Source organism: Lissotriton helveticus, chromosome 11 (assembly GCF_964261635.1).
Source record: "Lissotriton helveticus chromosome 11, aLisHel1.1, whole genome shotgun sequence".
Taxonomy (NCBI): domain Eukaryota; kingdom Metazoa; phylum Chordata; class Amphibia; order Caudata; family Salamandridae; genus Lissotriton; species Lissotriton helveticus.
This window is the reverse complement of record NC_136072.1, coordinates 311,164,036-311,188,636: the sequence shown is the minus strand read 5'-3', so window position 1 is coordinate 311,188,636 and position 24,601 is coordinate 311,164,036. Positions and strand designations below refer to the sequence as shown.

General features: G+C 46.5%; 1 protein-coding gene across 1 annotated transcript in view; it reads right to left on the bottom strand.

Annotated features, from left to right (window-relative positions):
• Positions 1-24,601, bottom strand: part of WDR33 (WD repeat domain 33) — an 833,238-nt gene that overhangs the window by 266,045 nt on the left and 542,592 nt on the right. The window contains exon 8 of the mRNA XM_078665596.1: positions 18,755-18,881. Coding sequence (XP_078521722.1) covers positions 18,755-18,881 — 127 coding nt within the window. The remainder of the gene's footprint in view (positions 1-18,754; positions 18,882-24,601) is intronic.

The window sequence follows — 24,601 nt, the reverse complement described above, 5'->3', positions numbered from 1 at the left end:
TTTGGGAGTGTTTAGGAGCAGACGTGCAGCACAGTTTTGCACTATCTGTATAATCTTTATGGTTGTAAGTGGTACTCCTAGATATAGGGCATTAGCGTAGTTCAGGCGTGATAAAATTATAGCTTGAACCAAAAGCCTCCTGGCTGAGAAAGGGAGCAGGGGAAGGATCTTCCTTAACATTCTCAAGATCCCAAAACAACAAGCTGCCACCTTACCTGTTTTTTTTTTTTTTAAATCTAGCTTATGGTCTAACCATACACCTAGATTCTTAGTGCAGTCCTTTGGGGGGGAGAGGTGTCCCCAAACAACTAGGCCAAAAGGATCCTATAGTCAGCGAGGTGAAGTTACCCAGGAACATGAGCTCAGTCTTAGCTCCATTTAACTTGAGATAAGAGTCGTCCATCCAGCTTGACACCTTTTCGAGGCATAAAGCTAGTTTCGAGCCTGTGTTCTCTTTCTGATTAAGTGCAACCACCAATTGGGTGTCATCAGCGTAGACAATAATCTGAATACAAAAAGGCGTGACTGTCTGCTAGCGAGCTCAGGTAGACATTAAATAGGGTGGGCTCAGGGAAGAACCATGGGGACCCCACACCTAAGAGGCATTCGCTTGGAAGTGATTGCTTCTTCGAGGACGGCAAAAGATCTATCCTCCAGGAATGATTGCAGCCATTTTAGTGCCGTACCAGCCACTCCTATCCTCCTCAGTCTTTGAACCAGCAACTGGTGGTTCACCGTGTCGAAGGCTGTGCTGAGGTCTAACAAAATAAGTGCAGCGCAGCCCCCTCCGTCTAGAATTTTCCTTAGTTCTTCCACTGCTATCAGGAGTGCAGCTTCTGTACCATGTTGTGGTCTAAATCCATTCTGTGACGGATGGAGACGAGAGTTGTCTTCAAGAAAGGAGGATAGAGTCAAATGTACATGCTTTTCCGCTAGTTTACCAATTCCTGGTAGTAAAGAGATAGGACGATAGTTGGCCAATATATCAGAGTCAAAGTTATTATTATTATTTTTGTTTTAGAAGTGCTCTAACCACGGCCTGTTTCCATTGAAACAGCACTATTCCCGTTGCTAGGGAAGCATTTATCACATTTAGAACAACCGGGGATACCGTATCAGTGATTAGATTTAAAATATTTGGGGGAGCCAAGTCTGATGGTGCTCCAGACTTAAGTTGGCTGAGCAGTCCTTGGAGGGAGGACAGGTTCAAAGGATGAATGATCTCCAGCAGCTGGTCTCCATCTTGGACTGTCTCATCAAGTAACGGTGATGTCTGTGGAGCCATCACTTGGGGGAAAGAGTTTTAGATCATTTGTATTTTATTAAAAAAGAATTCTGCCATATCATTACACCAGTTGGAGGCGTTTGCAAAGGTGATGTGAGGCGCGGGGGGATAAGGAGAGATTTTACAATGCGGAAAATTTGTCGGCACGTGATTTTTTTCATCATAATACAGCACTTTGGCTGCCTTTATTTCCATTGTATACATTTTTATAGCCACACGATACTTGTTTTATTGACTGCAGAGGGATGTTTCCTGCACATTCTTTCCAGCTTTTTGCTGGATTGTCTAAGCTCCCTAAGTTTGGGCGTATACCAGGCATTTTGATTAGATTAGGGTTTGCTAGGAGTCAATTTTATGGTACAATCTTGTCAAGTGATTACTCAAGCCAATTCACTAAGTTTTCATTCGCTGTGACTGGATCAGTTTCCAAATTGGGAACAAAATCTTCCAAGATAGTCACCCAGGGTTTTATGGGCAGTTTCGACCAGGTCCGTACAAACTTGCTGTTTTTTTTGGTCGGAATGCCTACATCCTGTATTATCCTGGAAAATGGTATTAAAAAATGATCAGGCGACCTGAAGTTATGAGGCACACTCCGGTGACTTGAGAGGCGACCGCTGCTGCCTGCTTGAGCTCATTCTCCAGGTCTGCTGATCGATCGTGTTCCGACATCCGAAGCGGGCAAAATGGCGGCGCCCAGTCGCGAAACCCGCGCCTGACGCCGAACACTGGAAAAGTTCTCCACTGCCAGCATCTACTCACCACATGCCCGACCAGAGATGCGGACCACCCAAAGCGGCATACGGAACCACTACGAGGTGAGAAGCGCCTATGTACCCTTCGCAGCAGCCCTATAACCGCCCGAAGTGCCTGACTCCAAAATGGCGGCTGTTCCACCGAAACTTCGCGCCATGAACACGCTATGAACTCCTGCCACCTGTAAAGTGCACAATTTTAACACCGTGCGGGGTATTCTCTCTATTAGAGCGCTCCACCTTGATCTGCCAAACACGGGAGTAGCTGCCCTACGCTCAGCGCTGCCAGTCACTCGGGCTCCAAGACCCGCCCACATCTTCGTGCTTCTCCCTATGGTCAGAACCACCGCCCACCAAAACCGTGCCGCTGGTCCCACATTGTGGTGAGAGAGAGCACAGGCTATGCACTTACGTATGTGTTTGGCATTTTAGCACGACTAGCAGCTACTGACCTACCTGCACCTCGTGCCTGCTGCCACAATAGCTGTGTGCCTGCTGCCACAATAGCTGTGCCCCTGCTCCCCACGAGGCCTCCAAGGGAAGAAGCTAGCCCTCGGTCCTGAGTTCTATGTGAAAAGAGCGCTGCTCTACACTTCACCGGCTCCAGTCACTGAGCCGTATTCACTACTGGGCATCACTCACGAGCCGCTAGTTACTGCCAAAGAGGTAACACTCTCCTACAGTGTCCTCCTACCGGATTTCTACAAAGCCGTCCTGCACCCCATAGCGAACAACTCCACTCCGGAGCCGAACTGTGAACAACAAGTTTGGGGTCTCGAGCAACGACTACAACCTTCTTCGACTCCACCTGGGTAATATCTCCACCTGGGTAAAATAGACACCGCCTCTTCAGCACGTCACAATGTCGAACAGAGAAGACAGGAACATTATCAAGAAAGTGAAGCCAGACCCACTGATCTCGGACTCCCCCATTAAGAGCAAATCAGACATGGCAGCCACAATGGAAATGATCCTTAAAAAACTGGCAGACCTCCATGACATCTCAAAATCTACCAAGGCCAATACTGATTCTATGCAGCTAGAGCTCACAGCTATCAGAGCCGACATAAACACAATAAGCACAGGTTTGGGGGCGGCCGAACAACGTATTAGCGACGTGGAAGACCTAACTCAGCAGTCCGCGACAAAGATCCAACGCCTAGAGACCACTACGGACACTCTCAGACGCCAAAACGCGGAGTTAGAGGATCGGAACAGAAGGGGGAACATCAGAATCTTTGGCGTGCCAGAGAACTCCGAGAAAGACGCAGATTCCTGCGTGGCATTCCTGGAGACATGGATACCCATGATCACCAAAATAGAATTTCCGCACGGCCTCGAACTGGATAGGGCACACAGGATCCCCATCTTCACTACTAAAGGCACTAAAGGCCCCAGACCGATGATATGCAAACCACTCAGATTTCAACACGTCGAGATGATCCTCCAATTCGCAATAAGAAACCACTCCATCATGTGGGAAGGCCAAAGAATCATCTTCACGCAGGACTTTTCCAAGGACACGGTAGAAGTCCGTAAGGGTTTCCTAGACCTTCGAGACAAGCTCAGATCCAAAAACATTGCCTTCTCTTTCGCAGGTCCTACAAAGTTCAGAATCACATTAAATGGCCACCCAAGATTCTTCACGGACCCCAGAGCCCTTGCGGACCTGCTCGAAGATCGTCGCGAACAAGAAATGGATCAATCGACCGGCCTCTCCAACAAAAGGAAAACATGATCTCCAACTACTCATGCGACACCGTATTGTCTGTCTGTACCTCATACTAACCAGCCTTTGACTGTTCTCACCGGGCTTGAAATAAGTCCCTCATCAAATTTTCTAGTTTGATGTCGCTCATTCAACTTCCAAGCCCATCATCCCACCTGTTCACTCTCCTATATCGTGAGTTTATAGACTTAAGTTGTGTCAGGAGTTTATCGCGAGTTTATAATTTCTATAGTCTACAAGACTACGCCACTTTTGACTCCGTAGGTCTCATGTTTCTCTATTGAGGCACATTAGTGTTCGACTGATAATAACTTAGCTTCAAATGTTGCATAAACCAGATTCTTAAAGTGGAATTATTCACCCCCAAATGTTCTCTATATTGGGTCTGTTCCCCGTTACTTACCACTTTCCTGTTTAATAGTTTGGGATTGCTACTTGCTACCATCGTATTACTCCTGTTCTGCCTAGCACGGTACTGTCGTCGTACTCCCTATGTACGATTTTGGGGGGAGGGGAGGGACACTGGGTAGAATTGGGAAGGGGGGGGGGGGACCGGAGTTAAAAGAATTCAGAGATTAAGAGTTTTTTCCTATATTTTGTATTGCTTTTTGCTTATGTTTGTTTCTTACAGGTACAGAATCCGCCTCTCACTGCACCCTCAAATCTTACTTAACTGCTGTACCTTACATCTTGTACTCAGAGTTGCATCTCCTCACATTGATCCATGCAAGTTAATCACAAGGTCTCAAATCCTACGCCAACCGCCTTGCTGGCACGTACGAGCCATGACACCACGCATCACTAGCGTCCTCCCGCCAGAACACTACCAAGCGACAAAGACCCGCACCGATGTCTAACACCAAATTACTAGCCGACGACCTTAACATAATCTCCCTCAATGTCAAGGGCCTCAACCATCCGATAAAAAGGCGGAAGGTTTTTGACTACCTTGGCAAATCAAAGGGGGACATTGTCTTGCTCCAGGAAACCAAACTGTCAGAAGAAGATTTGAAATTTCTAAACGTACATTGGTCGTCACATGTACTGAACTCACCAGTGAAACACAAAAAAGGAGGTGTAATCACCTTACTAGAGAAAAAATCCAACCTGACGCTAGTCTCACACTCTCACGACAAGGAGGGTAGACTGTCAGTGACCCACTTACTAAGGGAAGACGATCCCATACATGTAATAAACATCTACGGCCCCAACTCTGATGACCCGGAATTCTGGGACTCGGTCTCTCGCTCTTTAGAACCCATCCCACAAGACGATCTTTTGATAGTGGGGGGCGACTTCAACCTTCCCATGGACCCACTATTAGACAGACAATCCAAATGCTCATTCCACCCCTCCCGCTCACATGAAGCCCTCCTTCGCTTTTGCGACCGATACTGCCTAAAAGACTCCTGGCGCCTCCAGAACCCAGATGGGAGGGACTACACTTTCTATTCCGCCCCACACAAATCATACTCACGTATTGACTTTATCTTAATCTCGAGCCCCTTCACGCACCTGATAGAGGAAACTGAAATAGCCCCTAAATTAGTATCTGATCACGCCTGTATACGTACCAAGCTTGCTGGTTCCAGGTCAGTCCTTCCCTCGAGAAGGTGGCGTTTCAACGATGAAATGTTGTCCGACCCCGCAAACAAATTGCTAATAGCAAACGCCATTGACGAATATCTAGCTTTACATGACACCCAAGATACCACACCCAACACCCTATGGGACGCACTCAAAGCCACAATCCGGGGGGTCATTATCAATATCAGAGCGAAAACAAACAAAGCCTTAAATAAAGAACTAGAGACATTGGAACACCAGATCGGAACCTTAGAATCCCAACACAAATCCAACCCACTCGATGCAAAATCGCTGGATTTACTAACCAAAAAGAAATACGAATACAATACCATTGCCAGTAGAAGAGCGGGGGTGTGGATTAACCGATTCAATGCCCTGAAACTTTGTGAGGGTAACAAAGCAGATAAACTCCTTGCTTCCTATCTTAAGCATAAACAGAAATTATCTACCATATCCTCCATAAAAGACTCCGCAAATAATACCCACACCAAACAATCTAATATCCTTGACACATTTAAGACTTTCTACGAAGACCTCTACAAAAACGACAAACCATTAGACTTGACAGCCTGCACCGATTACCTTGATTCATTACAACTCCCCAAACTGTCAGAAATAGACAAGACTCAACTAGGTTCCCCCATTACTAGCACAGAGATCACAACAGCCATCAAAACACTGAAGAACAATAAGGCCCCCGGACCAGACGGCTTCTCAGCGACATTCTATAAAGCCTTCACAGACCAACTCAACTCCCCACTCCTAACCCTTTTCACTCCACAGCGACCAGTGGAAGCATTTCCCCATCAATGAGCGAAGCTACGATCATAGTTATTCCCAAAGAAGGGAAAGACCCTCTCCACACTAAAAACTACCGTCCCATTTCTTTAATAAACCTCGACTGCAAGATCTACGCAAAAATCTTGGCGAACAGACTAAATTCCGTTCTCCCTAAAATAATTAGCCCTGCACAGGTTGGTTTCTTGAAACATAGGATGTCAAACGACAACACAAGGTTACTGTGCCACCTCCTGGAGAAAGCAACGGCCTCTTCCTCTCCAATGGTAGCGATAACCTTGGACGCGGAAAAGGCCTTCGATAAGGTCTCATGGTCTTTTCTCCAGCAATATATGCACGCCTTCAACCTCGGCAACTCCTTTGCCAAAATGGTGATGGCCCTATACTCCGCCCCATCTGCCAGAATAGCTATAAATGGTACCCTCTCACAACCGTTCCGACTCTACCAGGGAACCAGACAGGGTTGTCCACTTTCCCCAGTGCTTTTCCTCCTGGCCCTTGAACCCCTCCTGACGGACATCAAAAGCAGCAAAGACATAGCGGGAGTTTCTTTCGGGGACACACGAGTAAAGTTAGCAGCGTACGCTGATGACATTTTAATCGCTACAGAGGACCCTACAAATTCCATTGCTGGGCTCATGTCCTCAATTGACAAATACTCCTCCCTGTCTGGCTAGAAGTTAAATAGGGATAAATCCGAGGTCAAACCCCTTAACATCCACACCACTAGGGAAGTCTTAGGTGACTCGGGACTAACTTGGCAAACCGATGCAATTAAGTATTTGGGGATAGAATTTACTGACGAACTCCTGAGCACCCTCAGGCACAATGAGACCACGACCCTTGCCAAAATCAAACGATTACTCGATGGTTGGTCCCCCCATTTCATCACATGGTGGGGTCGAATAGAAACCATAAAATGATGATATCTCCTTTGGTTAACTACCTCAGCACAATGCTTCCTTATCCTTTCCAAAGATTTCCATAGTAAATTAGATAAAACGATTTCGTCCTTCCTATGGCAGGGCAAGAAAGCCAGTTTGAAAAAACTACGGTTAGATAAAAGCCTGGGGGGAGTAAACTTGGCGGATTTCAGAATATATCAAACCGCCTTTTTAGCAAAACAGGGCTCGTACTGGATAACGCCACAGTCGGACTACACCCCGGTGTGGCTATCCGTGGAAAGATCCATCCTCCATGGCCTCGACCCCTCCGCCCTGCTCACCATCAAACTTCGGCCCAACTTAGGCTCGGGCCCCATCTTTTAGAACACCAAAACAGCTCTACTTCAAGTAAGCAAACACTTACCACACCAATTTCGGAAATCAAACTGGGAGTCACTCTGGCCCAATAACACTTTGACATACAAAGGGAAACCACTTCATTACATCCCTTGGGTAGAAAAAGGTATACATTTCCCCCACCATCTCTCTGAGGGGTCGTCACCGCTCTCCTTCAGTGAGTTGCAGAACAGATATCACCTACATCACATAGAATTCTACCATTTTTGCACGTCAAGGTAGCACTTGCGAAAGCGGACCTAAAGGACGCCACCCCCTCCCTCCCTGGCTTCCTCACTTCACTAAACAAACGTGGCCATCAGGTCTCGAGAATTTACAAACGAATTCGGCCTCAATCAACTACCTTAACCAAGGCTCTCCAACTCTATTGGGAATCTTTCTCTTCCACAGCAACCTCAAACAGAGTGGGCCAGAACATGGAAATCCACCACACGACACAAAATAAGCCCCACTCTCTCCCAAACTAAATTCTGGCTACTCCACAAAGACTTCTGGACACCTAAGAGACTATTCCTACACAATATCAGAGACGATGACGCCTGCTGGAATTGCAAAGCAGAGGGTGGAGACCTTGAACACTTGATATTCAAATGCCCATGTGTCACATCCTATTGGGACCGAATCTTTGATCTCATTTCCAAAGCCTTACACATCTCGCTCCCGAGAGAATTCTCGACGCTCGTACTGGGATTTACCAAAGCCGTCACACTCAATGAGAACGATAAAGCCCTACTTGACCTAATGTTGACGGCGACGGTTAAAATCATACTGAATAATTGGAAAGACACGAGCAAGGCATCTTTCCCCCATTGGCTTAACTGGGTTACCAACCTCAGAGGAGCCGACAATATAGCCCTCGCCTCCACCCCTTGGCGTCCCCCATACAGAAAACTCTGGTCCTCACTAGATGTCTACTTCAACTTACACAAACCACCATGATCACCCGAGGGAGCAGCATGCCTCTCATCCATCCAACCCCATTTCAGGGGTGTCCTTGGTACGTTAAAGCTAGTTGACGTGTGTTATGTTTATGGTGTTTAGACACGCTTCCGCACACTTGGTCTCATGTCAGTGACCTGATGCAACTCTCCTTTGTATATTTCGTATGTATATTTCGCATGTATATTCCATGTGTACCTTTATTTCTCTGATGTACATTTATTTGCATACGTTTACTCTTTATGCGTATTTTTCACATGTTTTATTTTGTTTTCTTTATTGTTCCTTTACCCTTACCCCCCCTTTTTCATTTATCTGTAAGAATGTACATACAGCTGTTCATCTCATAAAACTCCTAATAAAAAACTTTTGAACTAAAAAAAAAAAAAAAAAAAAAAAAAATGATCAGGCCAACTATTTGAAAAAGTAGGGTCCAGTAGATGGCCTTTAGAATGAGTGGGGCCTTTGACTAGTTGGGTAAATTGAAGTATCTCCAGTCCTTCTACTAGTTCCACTCTAGGTGAGGATAAAGTGTCATCGAAGTGGAGATTAAAGTCCCCTAAGAGTGTTAGGTTGGGGAGGAAGCTGGCTAAATTAACTAGAGTATCGGGGAGATCTTTGCAAAAATTGCCTCGGGCACCTGGAGGTCGGTATATTAAAATGTCCGAGAAGGTCCTGGTGTGAGAGATACTGGAGGTAAAATACTTTAGCAATATGGTAGAGGATTGTTCGTAGAGTGACAGGCAAATTTATTTTTATATATAATGGGTAGTCCACCTCCTCTACCTATGACTCGATCCAATCTCAGTACTGCGTAGCCAGGAGGGGAGTACTTGGACAATCATGGGGTCAGCCTCCTTATTCAACCAGGTCTCTGTTAAAAAAAAAAAAAGCACATCCGGGCTTTCCTCTTCAAGTAGGTGGTAGATTTCCAATGAATGTTTAGATAATGAGCGGCAGTTTACTAAAAACATTTTAATAGGTTCTGTAGGTGTTTTGAGCGAAAGGCGACATTTAAATCCACAGGTGTGACAGTGCATATTGAGAGTGTTTAGGGGCATTGTGTGAAGGCACTTACTTTTTGGCGTTCCTCTGAATGAGGTGAGTTGGTCTTTGGTATAAACCTTGATTTTGCTGGTAAAACCGACAGGGGTTGTAGCCCCTGGGCCCGGTCGGGCTTGCCTTAGGCGCGCCCGGCTGCTTTTGAAGGTTAGGGGAGCGCGTTAGCGTTGGATATCTAGAGGGCTGACCTATGGTTCTGCTGTTCAGTAAGCTCAGGCCACCGGAGCATTAAACACAGCTCCTTCTGTGCAAGGTAAAATTAGCAGTATACAATCATGTTTAAAAGTCACAGTATTACAATCCCAGTTTAAATTCAGTTAAAAATTGCCACCCACACGGAGCATTGAACACAGCTCCTATTGTGCAAACACGCAGTATCAACAGACAAGTCTAACGTGTAACTAATTGTGGTTAGAGGCGCCGCTGCACAGTCGCGTCATCGGCTGCTTTTGAAGGCTAGGGGAGAGCGTTAGCATTGGAAATCTAGAGCGCTGACCTAAGGTTCTGCTGTTCGTTAAGCCCAGGCCACCGGAGCATTAAACACAGCCCCTTCTGTGCAAGGTAAAATTAGCAGTATACAATTATGTTTAAAAGTCACAGTATTAAAATCCCAGTTTAAATTCAGTTAAAAATTGCCACCCACACGGAGCATGAAACACAGCTCCTATTGTGCAAACACACAATATTAACAGACAGGTCTAACGAGTAATTGTAGTTAGAGGCGCCGCTTCACACAATCTAATCAGATTAATATGACACATGCAAACATATTTTGGCTTATGTCTTCTTATTGGTCGATAATTGCAGAATCATTTTACAACAGTTGCCTTTAAAATATTCCCAGACATCAGAGTGGATCCGAAGGAGTCCAGGGAAGGCAGCATACAAATTGGAAGTGTTCCAATACCACTGTGAACCGTAGTGGTGTCTGTTGGACTGAAGGTCAGACAAGTAACATGTGTTCTGCAAGTCCAATGACACCATCAACTCCCCATGATCCAGAGCGCAGAGGATGTCAACGTGAGCATGTTGAAATTGTCGTCTCATGTAAAAGCATTTAATGGCTCAATGTCACCTTTGGCAAGAAGGAGATTGACTTCTAGAATCAAGATAGAAGTGTTGTCTGCAGAAAATTGCTCTGGTATTGAGCGGAGTAAGAAGGGACAAAATGAAAGGCAGAAGCTATCCCTTTGGACAATTTGTAAACCTTGTTGGTCTGACGTGTTGGATTTCTAGCTGGGGGGAAAAAACATTGCCTTTCACTGACTAACCAAGGGCCCAAGAAGGCAAGTCAAAATGGCTTGCTGGCTGCTTCAGCAGAGAAGGAAGAGCAGGAGGATTGCTGTTCCTCCTGGAGTGAACAACCTCAGCCTCCACCATGCCCTCTGCCCCAAAAGGGTATAGGTCTGAAGTTGCTCCTGCTAGGAAGGTTAACATTGCTGGGAAGGTTAACATTGCTGGTAAGCAAGGTCCCTGAACTTTCTCCACTGCTAGTGGAATTGTCTAGCTGGGTACAATAACCCCAAGGTTCAACCTGATATAAGACAATCTTTGAACTGCTCGAGTGCAGTCAGCCTTCTGTCCAAAGGCTTGGACATCCCTTGATATGTCTAAGCATGCACTGTTGCCAATAGCTAAAGACTATGCATTTTGGTGGTATCTGGCCAGAAAACATTTTTACTGTGTGCTGCCCGTTTTGGAATGTTTGGGCCGGCAAAATGTCATTGGCCATGTCCGATAATGAATGGGTGTACATTACAAGAAAGCACACCACATTCAAATAACAAAGCCAAGCTATCTGAGGAAAATATGTTCTTGTCAAAGCCCGAAAGAGGTTTTGTCTGCCTAATTGGGGGAGGGGGGTTGTCTCCCCAGGCTCCCAGGCTATGGGTATCTCGTCAGAAAAGTCAGTCACTGTGTGCTGGCCACGGATCGACTAACCAGAGGGACCAAGCACGGATTAAATAAACAAGTTAATTACCTTCAGTAATGCTCTTTCTGGTAGACTTTCTCTAGACACAGATTCCTCACTTTCGAAGATTACTCAGGCATCAGACTGGATCCGGAAATGTTTTTAACAGTAATTATGCACGCCAGCAGGTGGTGCCCTGTGGCTCCTCATTGGCAACACTCCGCTCTGGAAATGATGTGCGAGGCTACATAGGTGGCACTCACGCACCGATGTTAGCTGCTTTTGAGACTGTCCGCATCCTAAGAGTCACAGGTCCAAAAGCAAATTAGTGTGCGCAGATTCCTAGACGAGGGATCTTATTAATGGATAGAGTCTAATCACAGAATGTGGAGGATCGGTGAGGAATCTGTTGCTAGATAGAGTCTCTACCAGAAAAAGCATTACGGAAGGGAAATAACTTGTTATTCCGATAGAAATTTCTCGCCCCAGATTCCTCACCTTTTGAATAGATACAAAAGCAATATCTATTTGGAGGTGGGTCTTTAAAAGGACTCAAAGCAGAAACTCCTCCATGACCAATCGAAGAAAATGCCACTCCCAGCTAATCTGACTGTCCAGGCAATAATGCTTTGTGAAAGTAAGGAGGGATATCCACGGCAAATGACTAGGACAGGGACTCTGTACTAATGCAGTGGTAGCAGCTTTGGCCCAGGCAGAATGAAAATTAAGTCCTATGCAAGCTGCTTTTTAGGCAATGCGCAGCAGATCTAGCGGGAGACGCCTCTCTTTTGCACTGCCTTGCCTTCTTACGCTCCAGAGAACCCCACAAAAAGATGATCATCTACTTAGCGGTTTTTTGTGTAATCTATGTAAAAGATTGGCGCCTTCTTAGGGTCTAAGCAATTAAGTTTCTTCTTCTCCTCAGAGGGGTGAGGAGTGGCGGGCGAGGCGGAGTGCTGGCAGGGCAATGGTTCGACTAGCATCGAATGGTATCACAATTTTTGACAGGAAGGATGTCCATGTCCGCAGAACCAGTTAGTTCATGCCCAAAGAAAAGACTTGCCAGGCAAGAGAAATAAATTAAATGTCATGCAGCTTGGCCTGAAGAGGATCAATATGGTGAGTTCTGCACCAAGCCATAAACTTGTCCCATCAACAGGAGTATACAGTTTTTGTCAAGCGATGCCTGGCTGTCAAGATGATGTTAACCTCCTCCTGTAGAAGTTCGAAGGTGTTGAGTGGTCAGTGCTCAATCTCCTTGCATGAAGGTGGAGATTGAGAAAGCCTGAGTGCAGAACCCTGCCCTGTTGCTGCAACAGCAGGTCCTCCCCATGGAGCAGCTAGATTGGAGGACATATTCTCAAGCCCAGGAGTTCTGAGTACCATACTTTTTATTCCTAATCCAGAGCCACTAGGATAACTTGGGCCTGATCTCTTCTGATTTTCTTGAGAACTCAAGTAAGCAGCGGTATTGGTGGAAAGACATTCAGGAGTCCAGACTTCCACTTGAGGTGAAATGTGTCGCCGAATGAGAGACACCTTGGAATCTCTAACAAGCAGAAGTGCTGACATTGCGTGTTCTCTGCACTGGCGATCGATCTAGCCAAGGTTATCCCCATTTGTGGAAGAGACCTTGCACCATCTCTGGATGTAACTACCACTCAACATCAGCTGGGTGCTAACTACGGAGCTCACCCGCCCTGACATTCAAGGATTCTGCAAGGTGGTTCTCCAATAGGAAAATTCCCTGGAAATCCAGCCATTTCCAGAGGTGCAAGGCTTCGTGGCACAGGATCCGTGACGCCAGAGAAAAGAGCTGTCTCTGGGGAGGTGTCTAGCCCACTGAACTCCGGCAAGAACTCTACCAGTTGTGATCCTGGTATGGCTGAGCAAACGTATCCCCCCTGTGTCATAATCGTGCTCAGAGTCGGATTTAAAAAGAGAATGCAAAAAATGTTGCCTGCTTGTGGTAATTCAAGTGATGAAATGGGCCCTCAGGTGAAATAGTGTATGACGTCGGTTGAAGTCGGACCGGCGCAGAAGAGGCCAATCAAAGCCACTTTCCGGGCAGAGAGTTCAGCATCAGTGTTGACCTATCCGGAAGCGGCATTGGTGTGGGTGCCAGAAGCAGCTTCTGAACAGGAGCCAAAGGCAAGATTGGCACAAAACAACTAGATGGCGTCGACGGCGAAGCCACCAGCGGTATTCCAAGTGGAGAGCATCCTGTGGCTCCTTTGGGCCCGAAGGCATGCCACGAGTCGGTAAGGAACTGAAGAACCGAAGCATGGCTGCGCTGAACTCTTCAGTTCAGTGAAGTGTGGGTGAAGGATCTGGAAATTCGGGTTGTGCCGGAACCATCTGCAGAATCATCTCAGAAGTCAGCCAACTTCGAGAGCATGAGAGACTGCTTGCGGTGCCTACGCGCTTGCTTAGGGGAGTGCGAGCAGTGCAAAGGAGCTGGACTCTCCTTCGATTATGTTTTTGTGCTTACCTGAAGACTTGAAGCATGACGAAGACGGGCCTCTGGAGCGGCTCCACCGACTCCAGGAGCAGATTCAGATTATAAACACTGAATGGGACGCTGAGTGTTCTTATGTTTGGTGATAAAGTTCCACATTGTATTCCCTGATGGCCTCCGGGTTGACTGGCACACAGTCTCTGCAAGTTTCCGAGATGTGGCCTCACCCCAGACACCATAGGCACACCTGGTGGGGATCTATCACAGACCTCTTTTTGCTACAGGGCTTGAAACCTGTTGTTTTAGGGGGTAAAACTCCGTGCACACAGGTAATTTGGAGAAACAAACTCATGGTAAAGTGTCTCTGAAAGACTAGATAAAGCTCCTGACCAACGTCTGATGGCGCAGAAAGAAAGAAACTGATGGTACGTAGGAGTGGTGACTATTTAGGTCCTCACGTCATTTCCAGAGCGGAACGGCGTCCGTGCAGAGCTGCAAAGCGCCATCTTATGGCATGCAGAAGCACTACTGGAAAAGATTCTGTCTCAAGTCTGAAGCTTGGGGAACATTCAAAAGGTGAGGAATCTGCAGCTCGAAGTCTCTATCAGAATAAGTAGCCATTAGAGTGTCTGTAAGAGCCTTGTTAAATGGTAAATGCCTTGCTAAACGCACCAGATTGTAGAATTTCAGTCAATAAATTGGATTTGGATTCCAGAGTGAGCAATTGCCAGAATAGAATTTTTCCTGTTTTTGGCACTACTACAGCGAAAGAGGCACTTTTTTCAGTTGTCACACCAATACAACCATATCCCAGGTGAGGATTTAGCCCAAAGGCATTTTGCAAGTCTACATACAACATGGTGTGGGTGGGGGGGTCAGGGGTGGTAAGCAGACTGTTTGCCTCCTCATCATCAGTGTACTGGGAGGCATTAAGTATGTCATGAACTGCATCAGAGTCAGACTCGAAGAGGGACTCTATCTTCTGATAGTACTGGTGTCGAGGGGGATCAAGGTCTTGCTGTACAGTAACTGATTGCACCTTATTTTGTAGCATGACACAGGCCTGCCATAGCTCGTCGTAAGAAAATAGTTACGACTGGATTCAAAACCGGCAATCTGGACACCAGCACAATAGGAACTCGTGTGGACCCTGGTGCCAGAGTGAAAGTCTAGAACAGCTTCAGAAATGGTTTGGGAAAGGAAGTCAAGAGGGCAAACTGTACCAAGAAAGAGGCTGCCAGTGAAAAACCAACTGGTGGCTCCTGCAGCTTCATGGAGTTTGAGGCGCACCATAGAGAGCTGGAGATTTGCAGCATGGCCTTCTTGAAAGCGGCTATTTCTTCCAAGGTCCAGGAAATTCAGGGCTGCCAGGACAGAATGTAGGACTGGCTGGTAGTCAGAAGATACTGAACCATTCAATTGATGCCTTCGCAACTTCTCAATCTCACCATTGAGCGGAGGGAATGGGAGAATGCCCCATGGGTTTCTTCCACTTATGACGAATTTTCAACTTCAACTTACTGGAAGACTTCAAGAGGTACAGGGAATTCAGGCGGGAACTGTGTGACAAACCCAGAACAGTTCTGTGATTTGGAACGGGAGCAGAACCCCTGTTTTAAACAGGACGACTTCTTATGCTTGGTGACAAAGCTTTGCCTCCCGCCTCCCGATTGACTTCAGGTGCATGTGGGCGCACTTACTACATGACTGAGTTAATACTGGAGCCCAAGCACCATAGATACATATAATGAGACACACAGTATGTGACTAATTTGGAGTTGTTGGAAAACCACAACATTGAGAGTGGATCCATGTTGAAGGGTGGGTAAAGAAGGCAACTGATATCAGTTCACAGGGCTCGCGCTTATATACTTATAGAATACTACCGAAACAAATCTACAGAATCATCTTGGAAATATTCGAATGAGAGCCTCCTGATAAAAATACAGGGGAAGATCTGTAATCTGCAAACTGGAGTTGGTAGCAGAATCAGAACAGCACCAACAGGCATCTGCAGTGCTCTGTGGGAGAAAAAACAACAACTTTACAGGGCCTGCCATCTCCAGAAGATATAAGCTAGTCTGTGTTTATGCGGTTACCTACTGGGCAGGGCTACATAATATGCCCAGACAGTATCTAGTATCTCAGCTGGATAGTAGCCAAAATTAAGCATTTTATTTCCATGAACTGCCAAACAATACCTCATTTGAATGGCCATGTAACTACAGTTGTCATCTCCATGCAAGCCTCTATGAGGTCATCTTTTTGTTATCAGTAGAACTGCAGCCTTTTTTTTTGGAAGACCATTTTCCAAGCCACATTAACATATTGTGATGAGACTAGTGCATCATGAGGAGTGCGTTTAGGGAAGGATAATGATGGTTTAACACCACCCCAACAACATCAGTAGTTTTACAGTTTAATAAATAATGCCACAAAACTGTAGTTTTATTATTCTATGCACATAAACCATTACACATAGGTATCTGAAGTATCTAAAAAGAGAGAAATTTCGGTCAGAAACATTTAATTTTTAACGTCTTAAATCAACTGAACAGGATGTGCTTATGTAAAACACAACCAAAACAAGGCTCAGTTTCTGCAGACGCTGCAGTTAGTGTGGATGCTGTACAATCCACCCAGTCAGCTGCCTTGAAGCTTTGCTCCTCGCCCCTCCCAGACGCTCCTAGCACTTGAGAGAAATAAAAAGGCGCGGCCGGCATCTTTTTGTGTGTGCAGTCAGGCCGGAGAACTCAGAAATAAACCCCACATCACAGCTGGCATTCTTGCCGCTACAGTGAAACTCTTAGCACCGCTCTGAACATTTTTAAAGTGGCGCCCCTCGGAAGGCGCTGATGTTGGCAATTGCCCACTTTGCACGTACGAGTGTTTGTATACTTTTATTGTTGCTGACGTGACACTAGCCCAAACCTTTCTAAGAACCTGATTTGTTAACTGATGGACAGTGATTGAGGAGTATTATATAGCGCAAACTCGACCCGAAGATATCAGAGCGCTTTACATCAGCACCAGTTGCGCTACAAACACATTAATTTTGTCAGACACAGACGGGGACATTAAATGATTTGCCCAGAATCACAGGATGGTGAGCGTCCAAGCGTGTTACAGACATAGGAGGTTTTCGCAAAAGTCTCCACGTTTCCTACAAGAGAAGCTCCAAGGTCTAATCTAAATGGTTTCGATTTCAGCAGTTTTGTCAGGCTCCCTTAAATACAATAGAATTGTTAGTCCTGTCTCAGAGGCCTGAAGAGACACATTGCTTTGATAGCTTCCTGGGGTAGGTCCTTCTAACACAGCAGCGATCAAAAAGCATAAAAAAATCACTAGGGCAACTGTGTTTGTGTCCTGAGGGGGCGGGGCCAGCAACACGGCCTCCAAAACAACAAGCACAGAATCGAAACCAGTGGTGCGCACGCACACAGAGGAGCAGGGACGCGCGGCAGCAAATCAAACGTGCGCTAATTATAAACACATATTTATAATTAAAACCATATGCCTCTGCTGCGCGTAACAGACACCAATAGGCCATGGGCGGTTACATTTCTAAAGGAAGCTGGGACATGCACCCGCCTGTCACCAATTGTGTGCTGTCTTTTTTAAAAAGACGCATGCAAAGGCCAATTGCAGCCGACGAAAACAAAAGCACACGCACATTTGTGTGGTCAGCTTTCAGAAGCCCCTACATGAAGTCTCGCACTGCAACACTAGGCGCGAGACCTAAAAACAGGGGTGGTAGAGGTTAAGGCTAGGTTTACCCTCCTTACTGTATATAGTTTCACAAACTTCGAGTATATCGGAAAACAAAACGAAACTATGGGGGAACTAGGATTCAACTAAGGTTCGTTGTAATCACCTTACTAGAAAAGAGAGACTGAATCTAGATTGAAAAAGACAGATGAAGCATGCCACCTAAGGAAAACCCTGGTGGGTGAGGGGTCTCTAGAAAAAGAGTATTGTTTTCTAGTAAAGTGATTATGACAAACTTTCGTTGAATCCTACTTCCCCCATAGGTTCGTTTTTTTAAAATGTACTCGAATTTTGTGAAACCCTATGTAAAACGCACCAAGAAATCTACAAATAAGGTAATGTGTTCAATATCTACAGGCAAACTGAATTTCGGTTGCGTTAGCGAGTGTTTAAATTAAAGAAGTAAGCATTTACTTTGTGGCATTACCATATCAATATGGAAACAGATATAAAAAGACCACGTCTACAAGTGCTAAAGATGCTGGAGACAGGTGTATTTTAAAATCACGTAGCAGTATGATAACATGTGTACTCAAGTGGAGATATGTAGCAGTGAATTTGTTACCTACAAAGACATCAAACTAAAATACAAAAAGTAAATGATCACACAGGGGGATTGATGGCTTTTGATCTGTTTATTTTTTCCACAGGAGCGCTGTAATAAACGGCGATGTGGATATCGTAACGCCCAACAAACACTGGGACACAAGCAGGACCATTTTTATTTCAGGGTGAAAACAGATTTTTAAATATAAAAAAATGCACAATAATTAACTTAATTGACTGCCTAATATAGCAATAAGTTGTAAATAGTAATGTGGTTAGAGACAGAAAAAATAGAAAAACACAAGCTCTCATAACTATATTCATATTAAGTGATTCAAATATGTGCCTCAAATGTAAAAAAAAAAAAAATACAAAACGAAATACTTTGAACTATGTCTTTACTTTTGTTCCGGTATCTCGCCTTCACTTTGGCTTGCCCGATGTGCATTTATACTACATATGCATATCAGTACCACTCTCCAATTTTTACGAACTCCCACTCATTTTTTTAACAAAATCCTTTGTAAAGCTCTCAGAAACATGATGGGTAATACTATTAAATAAGCTTTCCCGATCCTCATCCCCCAAAAAACAGAGCAAGAACCATAACTTACAATGTAGCAAGGCTGAGCCCAGTCTTCGGATCCCAAAACTTGATTGGTTGTTGACTGTCTTTGCTTCCAGACACAATTAAACCCTTTGTTGGATGCCAGTCCACACATTTAACATCTGCTCCGTGGCCTAGATAGAAACGGTAAATATTTTTGCTTGGACTGCACACTGTGGAATTTCATCATAACGGCAATGACATGCAGGTATCATTAATTTCTCAACCATTGGAGTGTGTGTACCATTTCACACATTTACATCAAAAAGCAAAGTCTAATACCATCAGTGTCAATATTTGCAGTAAGCTTCGTTGATGTAGGATAGGTGCTTGTCACTGACCCTGTATCAGCCTTACAAACTTGAAATGTCACATCCATAAGAACATTGGATCATACCTTTCCCCGATTCTCAATGGAGCATATCAAATGATGTGCAGAGTTTGATCCTTATACAATGACTTCGGACATGCCCAAAAAATATTGAGACATCAGTACACCCCTTGTTTTTTGTTCCAGTAGATTTCTTTATTTTTTTTAAAAGATTTTTATTTATTTCTATTCCAACAAAACAGGAAAACATTCTTGTACATAAAAAAAGCAGTGTAGCACATCACTTCATCACCATAATTACCGACTACCAAACGAAGATCATAGCGCTAGCGCTTGAATGTGACCAGGATTTCTGCAAGCTGCTATTTCGTTTTTAACAATTTAAAAAACCTATTGATGTGAGAATATGTGTTTTTAAAATTACATTTCTGTGCTCTTACTTGTTTTCTGGTCGCTACTCCCCGGTCCACCACAGCCTGTGCTGATTGTGTGGAGGGAGGCTTAAGCGACACCACTTCCTGGTTGTCCCATCCTGGGCAGCCATCTTGGGGAGGTTGACGGGCTAGTCTCCCCCCTCGCCCTCACTATTTTAGGGCGGGAATATTGCGCGCACGATCACCTACCAAACGAAGATCATAGCGCTAGCGCTTGAATGTGACCAGGATTTCTGCAAGCTGCTATTTCGTTTTTAACAATTTTAAAAACCTATTGATGTGAGAATATGTGTTTTTAAAATTACACTTCTGCAAGCTGCTATTTCGTTTTAACAATTTTAAAAACCTATTGCTGTGAGAATATGTGTTTTTAAAATTACATTTCTGTGCTCTTACTTGTTTTCTGGTCGCTACTCCCCGGTCCACCACAGCCTGTGCTGATTGTGTGGAGGGAGGCTTAAGCGACACCACTTCCTGGTTGTCCCATCCTGGGCAGCCATCTTGGGGAGGTTGACGGGCTAGTCTCCACCCTCGCCTAATCTATATGACCTCTTCCCACCCCGCGCAGCGGTGACGCGCAGCGGTAGCGCCGTATACGCGCCGAAGAGGCGCCAAAGAGAAGCCAGTCTGCGCCAGTCCGCGTCCAGACGCTTCTCGCTGGCCCGGGTCTGGGGTGGTGACCGGCACCATGGTGGGTACTCGAATTGCCTATAACTCCACGAGGTTACACTCCTTACGTCCCCCCGTCAGTCTTTCCTGTTGCCATTCTGTCTCCCCAGCTAATATCGACCATCACTGTAAACATTGTACATGGAGCACCTCCCGCCCATATAGCGACTCCCTCCCTTTGGGAGAGACTTGGAGAATGTATCTCCTTAATTGCCGGTCGCTACCCAAACATTTCACAGAGCTGCATCTGTTGATCGATGAGCTTAATCCTGACGCCCTATTTTTAACGGAAACTTGGCTTCAGATTGACAACGACCCGTCCTTAATATGGGCCACACCTCCAGGCTACACACTTAAGCGCCTCGACCGCCAATCGGGGAGAGGCGGAGGCCTAGCAATTATATACAGGGACAGCTTTAAGTGTCGGGTCACTCCTAATTCCCTGCTGACTTGCGAGAGCTTACACTTTGCACTTGATCTCTCCCCTACCACCACTTTTTCTGGTATTTTACTCTACCGCCCACCGGGTTCCCTGAATAATTTTATCACTCAAATTACTGATCTCACTGCCAACGCAGTCTTGACCTCATCTAACCTCACCCTGCTTGGGGATTTTAACATCCATTCAGATGACCCCCAGGATATGGCAGCTAATAACTTGCGTGCCAACATGCAAGCGTTAGACCTCTGCCAGAGAGGCCATCAGGCGACCCACAAGAAGGGACATCTCCTTGATCACATATACAGTAATACCAACCTTAATGTAGAGTCCCCTGTTCCACTGCCTTGGACTGATCATTTTTTGATACCGTTCACCTGGCTTTCTAACTCCTGTTCCCCCCGTGAGGCCTCTACCAAGTACATGGGCAGGAAATGGTCCTCACTTCCCCTCACCGACTGGACATTGGCTCTCACTCAAGACCCCCCGAGAAGGGCCTTGACCCCTGCCTCTGCTTCTAGCAACTTTGATCACTGGATCTCCAGCACCCTAGACCGAGTTCTTCCCAAACGCCCCTGTAAACTCATCAGAAGACCTAAAGTTGCACCCTGGTACACTCCTGCTCTGAGGTTATTAAAGCTTGACTGCCGCAAACTAGAGAGAGCGTGGAGGAAGGACCATTCTCTGTCTAGGAAAGATGATTATAGGTCCGCAATAAGGCTCTATAAATCAGAGATTAAATTGGCGCAAACCTCCTTCTACGAAGGGAAAATTAGTGCTGCAGCCAACGCGCCTAGGGAAATCTTTAGGATAGCCAAGTCCCTTATTTCACCCCCGGCTGAGCGTCCTACTGCTGAAGGGGCACAAGACCGCTGTAATGAGCTAGCTGCCTTCTTCTCCAAGAAAATTTCGACCATATACTCTTCTTTTAGTAATCCTACGGTCAACGCCCCCTCCGTCCCATCTAAGCCAGCTGATTCTCCGGCTCTCTGCAAACTGGATATAATTCCGCTTCTTGATGCCGGCAGCCTGGATAGATTAATTTCTAAAGTTTCTTCCGGGTCTCCCAATGACCCGGCACCCCCCCGGATCCTTGTCAAGGCACTGGACGTTATTCGTCCTGTCATCCTGGAAGCCTTAAACACCTCCATCGTGGCCAGGTCGGTCCCACTCCCCTGGAAGTGCGCCATGGTGAGGGCGCTTCTCAAGAAGCCCTCCCTGGACCAGAGCAACTTGTCCAACTATCGCCCCATTTCGTTGCTCCCCTGGCTGAGTAAACTGCTGGAGAGGCACGCCAACAATATCTTAACAGACTATTTGGAGTCCAACTGTCTGTTGCGTGCCTCCCAGACAGGTTTTCGCCCTCAACATGGCACAGAAACCGCTATGTTAGCGGTTACAGAGGAAGCAAGAACGACTTTGGATCGGGGAGGAAAGGTGGCCATTATCCTGTTAGACCTTAGCGCCGCGTTCGACACGGTGAACCATGCCACGCTATTACTCCGACTGGCGGGCATGGGCGTGTCGGGCGCGGCTCTAGACTGGCTTACCTCCTTTCTGAGTGAGCGCTTTTTCCAGGTCTTCGAGGGTGAGATAGTCTCTCCCAAACACCCTCTCAGGTGTGGGGTCCCTCAGGGCTCCTCCCTGAGCCCGACCCTCTTTAACGCCTACATGGAACCTCTGGACAGGATAGTCCATCCCTTTGGTGTGCGTATAGTCACCTACGCGGATGACACGCAGCTTGTGGTCTCGTTAGACCACGCAGATGGATCATCCGACACCTTAGGCCCCTGTCTAGAGGCTGTTGCCAGATGGATGCAAGCCTCCTGTTTGAAGCTTAACGGGGAGAAGACAGACATCATTCTACTCGGAAATCCCTCCCCGTCTGCTCTTGCACCCGTCTGGCCACCATGTCTTGGCGCTCCTCCTGCCCCCAAGTCCCAGATAAAGAGCCTCGGGATCTGGCTTGACACCGCCCTTGATTTCTCGGTCCAGGCTACTAAGACTGCCGCCACTTGCTTTGGACTAATGAGGATGCTCCGGCGGGTGCTCCCTTTGCTCCCTTTCCAGGCGAGGAGGACCATGGTCCAGGCCCTGATTCTCTCTCGCCTGGATTATGGGAATGCTCTCTACCTAGGAGCACCGGCTTCGGTACTGCAGAGGCTTCAGGTCACACAAAACAGTGCGGCCCGCCTACTGTTCAATCTCTCCCGTCGGCAGTCGGCGAGGAAGGCTCTGAAAGACCTCCACTGGCTCCCAATGGCTGCCAGAGTGCAGTTTAAAGCTTTGTGCATTATGCACAAATCCTTTCACCGTGTAGGCCCAGCGATTCTGCACCCTTTGGTCACGCCTTATGTCCCAGCACGCCCCCTTCGGTCTGGTACCTTGCAGCTGGCCACCTCCTCTAAAATTAACAAAGCCCGTTGGGGTGGCCGCTCTTTTTCCCATTCGGCGACCAGACTTTGGAATGCCCTCCCCTTTGCCATCCGAGGAAATAGCAACCTCCTCTCATTCAGAAAGGCCTTGAAAACGCATTTGTTTGCTAAATCCTGCTGATCTGCCCCGAGCCTGCGCTAAACCATTTTATCTTCAAGCGCTGCGAGGCCCTAGGGCAGTTATGCGCTATACAAATGCAATTTTCATTTCATTTCATTTCATTTCATTTCATTTCATTTCATAAAGTCACAATTTTGCTTTTGCTCAGCATCTGAAACCGGGCCCCGTCCATCCACCCACTTCATATCTCATCTGAGTGAGTCACCATCATCTCGGTCCGGAGGTGGATCACAAATATCACCCCTATATTTATTCCACGCCCCTAGATTTTACTCCACTTTTTAGGGCATCCTCTACTACTGAACACCACCCTCTCGGCTATCATGGCCGCATCCATGACCCTTCCCCCAAGCTGCAAGAGATGGCACCTCCACCACTCCCAACTTTTGTGCTATATTCCTTTTGGAAACCATAATTCCCAGTGTTACCCAAATCTGCCCAGATCGCGTGAAGTCATTCGGCTGCCATATATTCAATAAACATCGTCTTGGCTCCAGTATAAGCGATACCACCTCCGATTGCGATATAGTTCCCATTACCTGTGCCCAGTATTCCGTTATTCTAGGACAATCCCATATGGTATGAAAAAAGGTTCCCTCTTCCCCGCAACCACGCATGCAGAAAGGGTGTTCTGCCCTTCCCATCCTGTGTAAGGTGTGTCTAGTTTAGTATGACCTGTGTAGGATGCGGAGCTGCACTAGTCTGAGGCGTGAGGGTATGCCCACCTCCCTTGGGAATGCCAATGCTTCCTGCCACTCTGAATCATCAATATCACCAATGTCTTGAGAACATTTTTCTCTCAAGGATCCCGTCGGGTCGGGCATGTTATTCACTAATTTACGGTACATAAGAGGTGGCCTTCTTCGGCACGTAATCAGTCAATAACCTATCATCCATAGGGGATGCCTCCAGAACTTCTGTGCCGGGAGGTAGCGCTGCTATTAGGGTGTGTCTTATCTGTGTGTACCTGAACAATTCCGAGAGGGCCAATTCGTATTGCTGCTGAAGATGCTCACAGGAGACTATCGCCCCTCCCTGCCACATATCTCCCACCGTGGATATCCCAATATCACCCAATCTATCAAATCCCTTACTGTTCCTAAGTCTGCCTAGCCGTTTCGTGTCCCATAGTGGAGTTAGCACGGTCAGTACCCCTCGCCATCCTAGTTTGGCCTGTGCCGTATGCCACAACGGAAGTGTATGACGCAGTGGACCGAACATTGCTAAGGTTATTTTTTTGTCATATAGGGGAGTCAGCATGTCCCTCATGCCAAGTTGCGCCCTGTCTGCCTTAAATGCCGGATCCGACTGTGAGACATGCACCCATTGATTAATCACTTTCAGTTGCGCTGCCCAGTAATAAAGTTGTATGTTGGGGAGTGCTATCCCACCGTTGTACCATCCGCGCAATAACTTGGCTTGCGC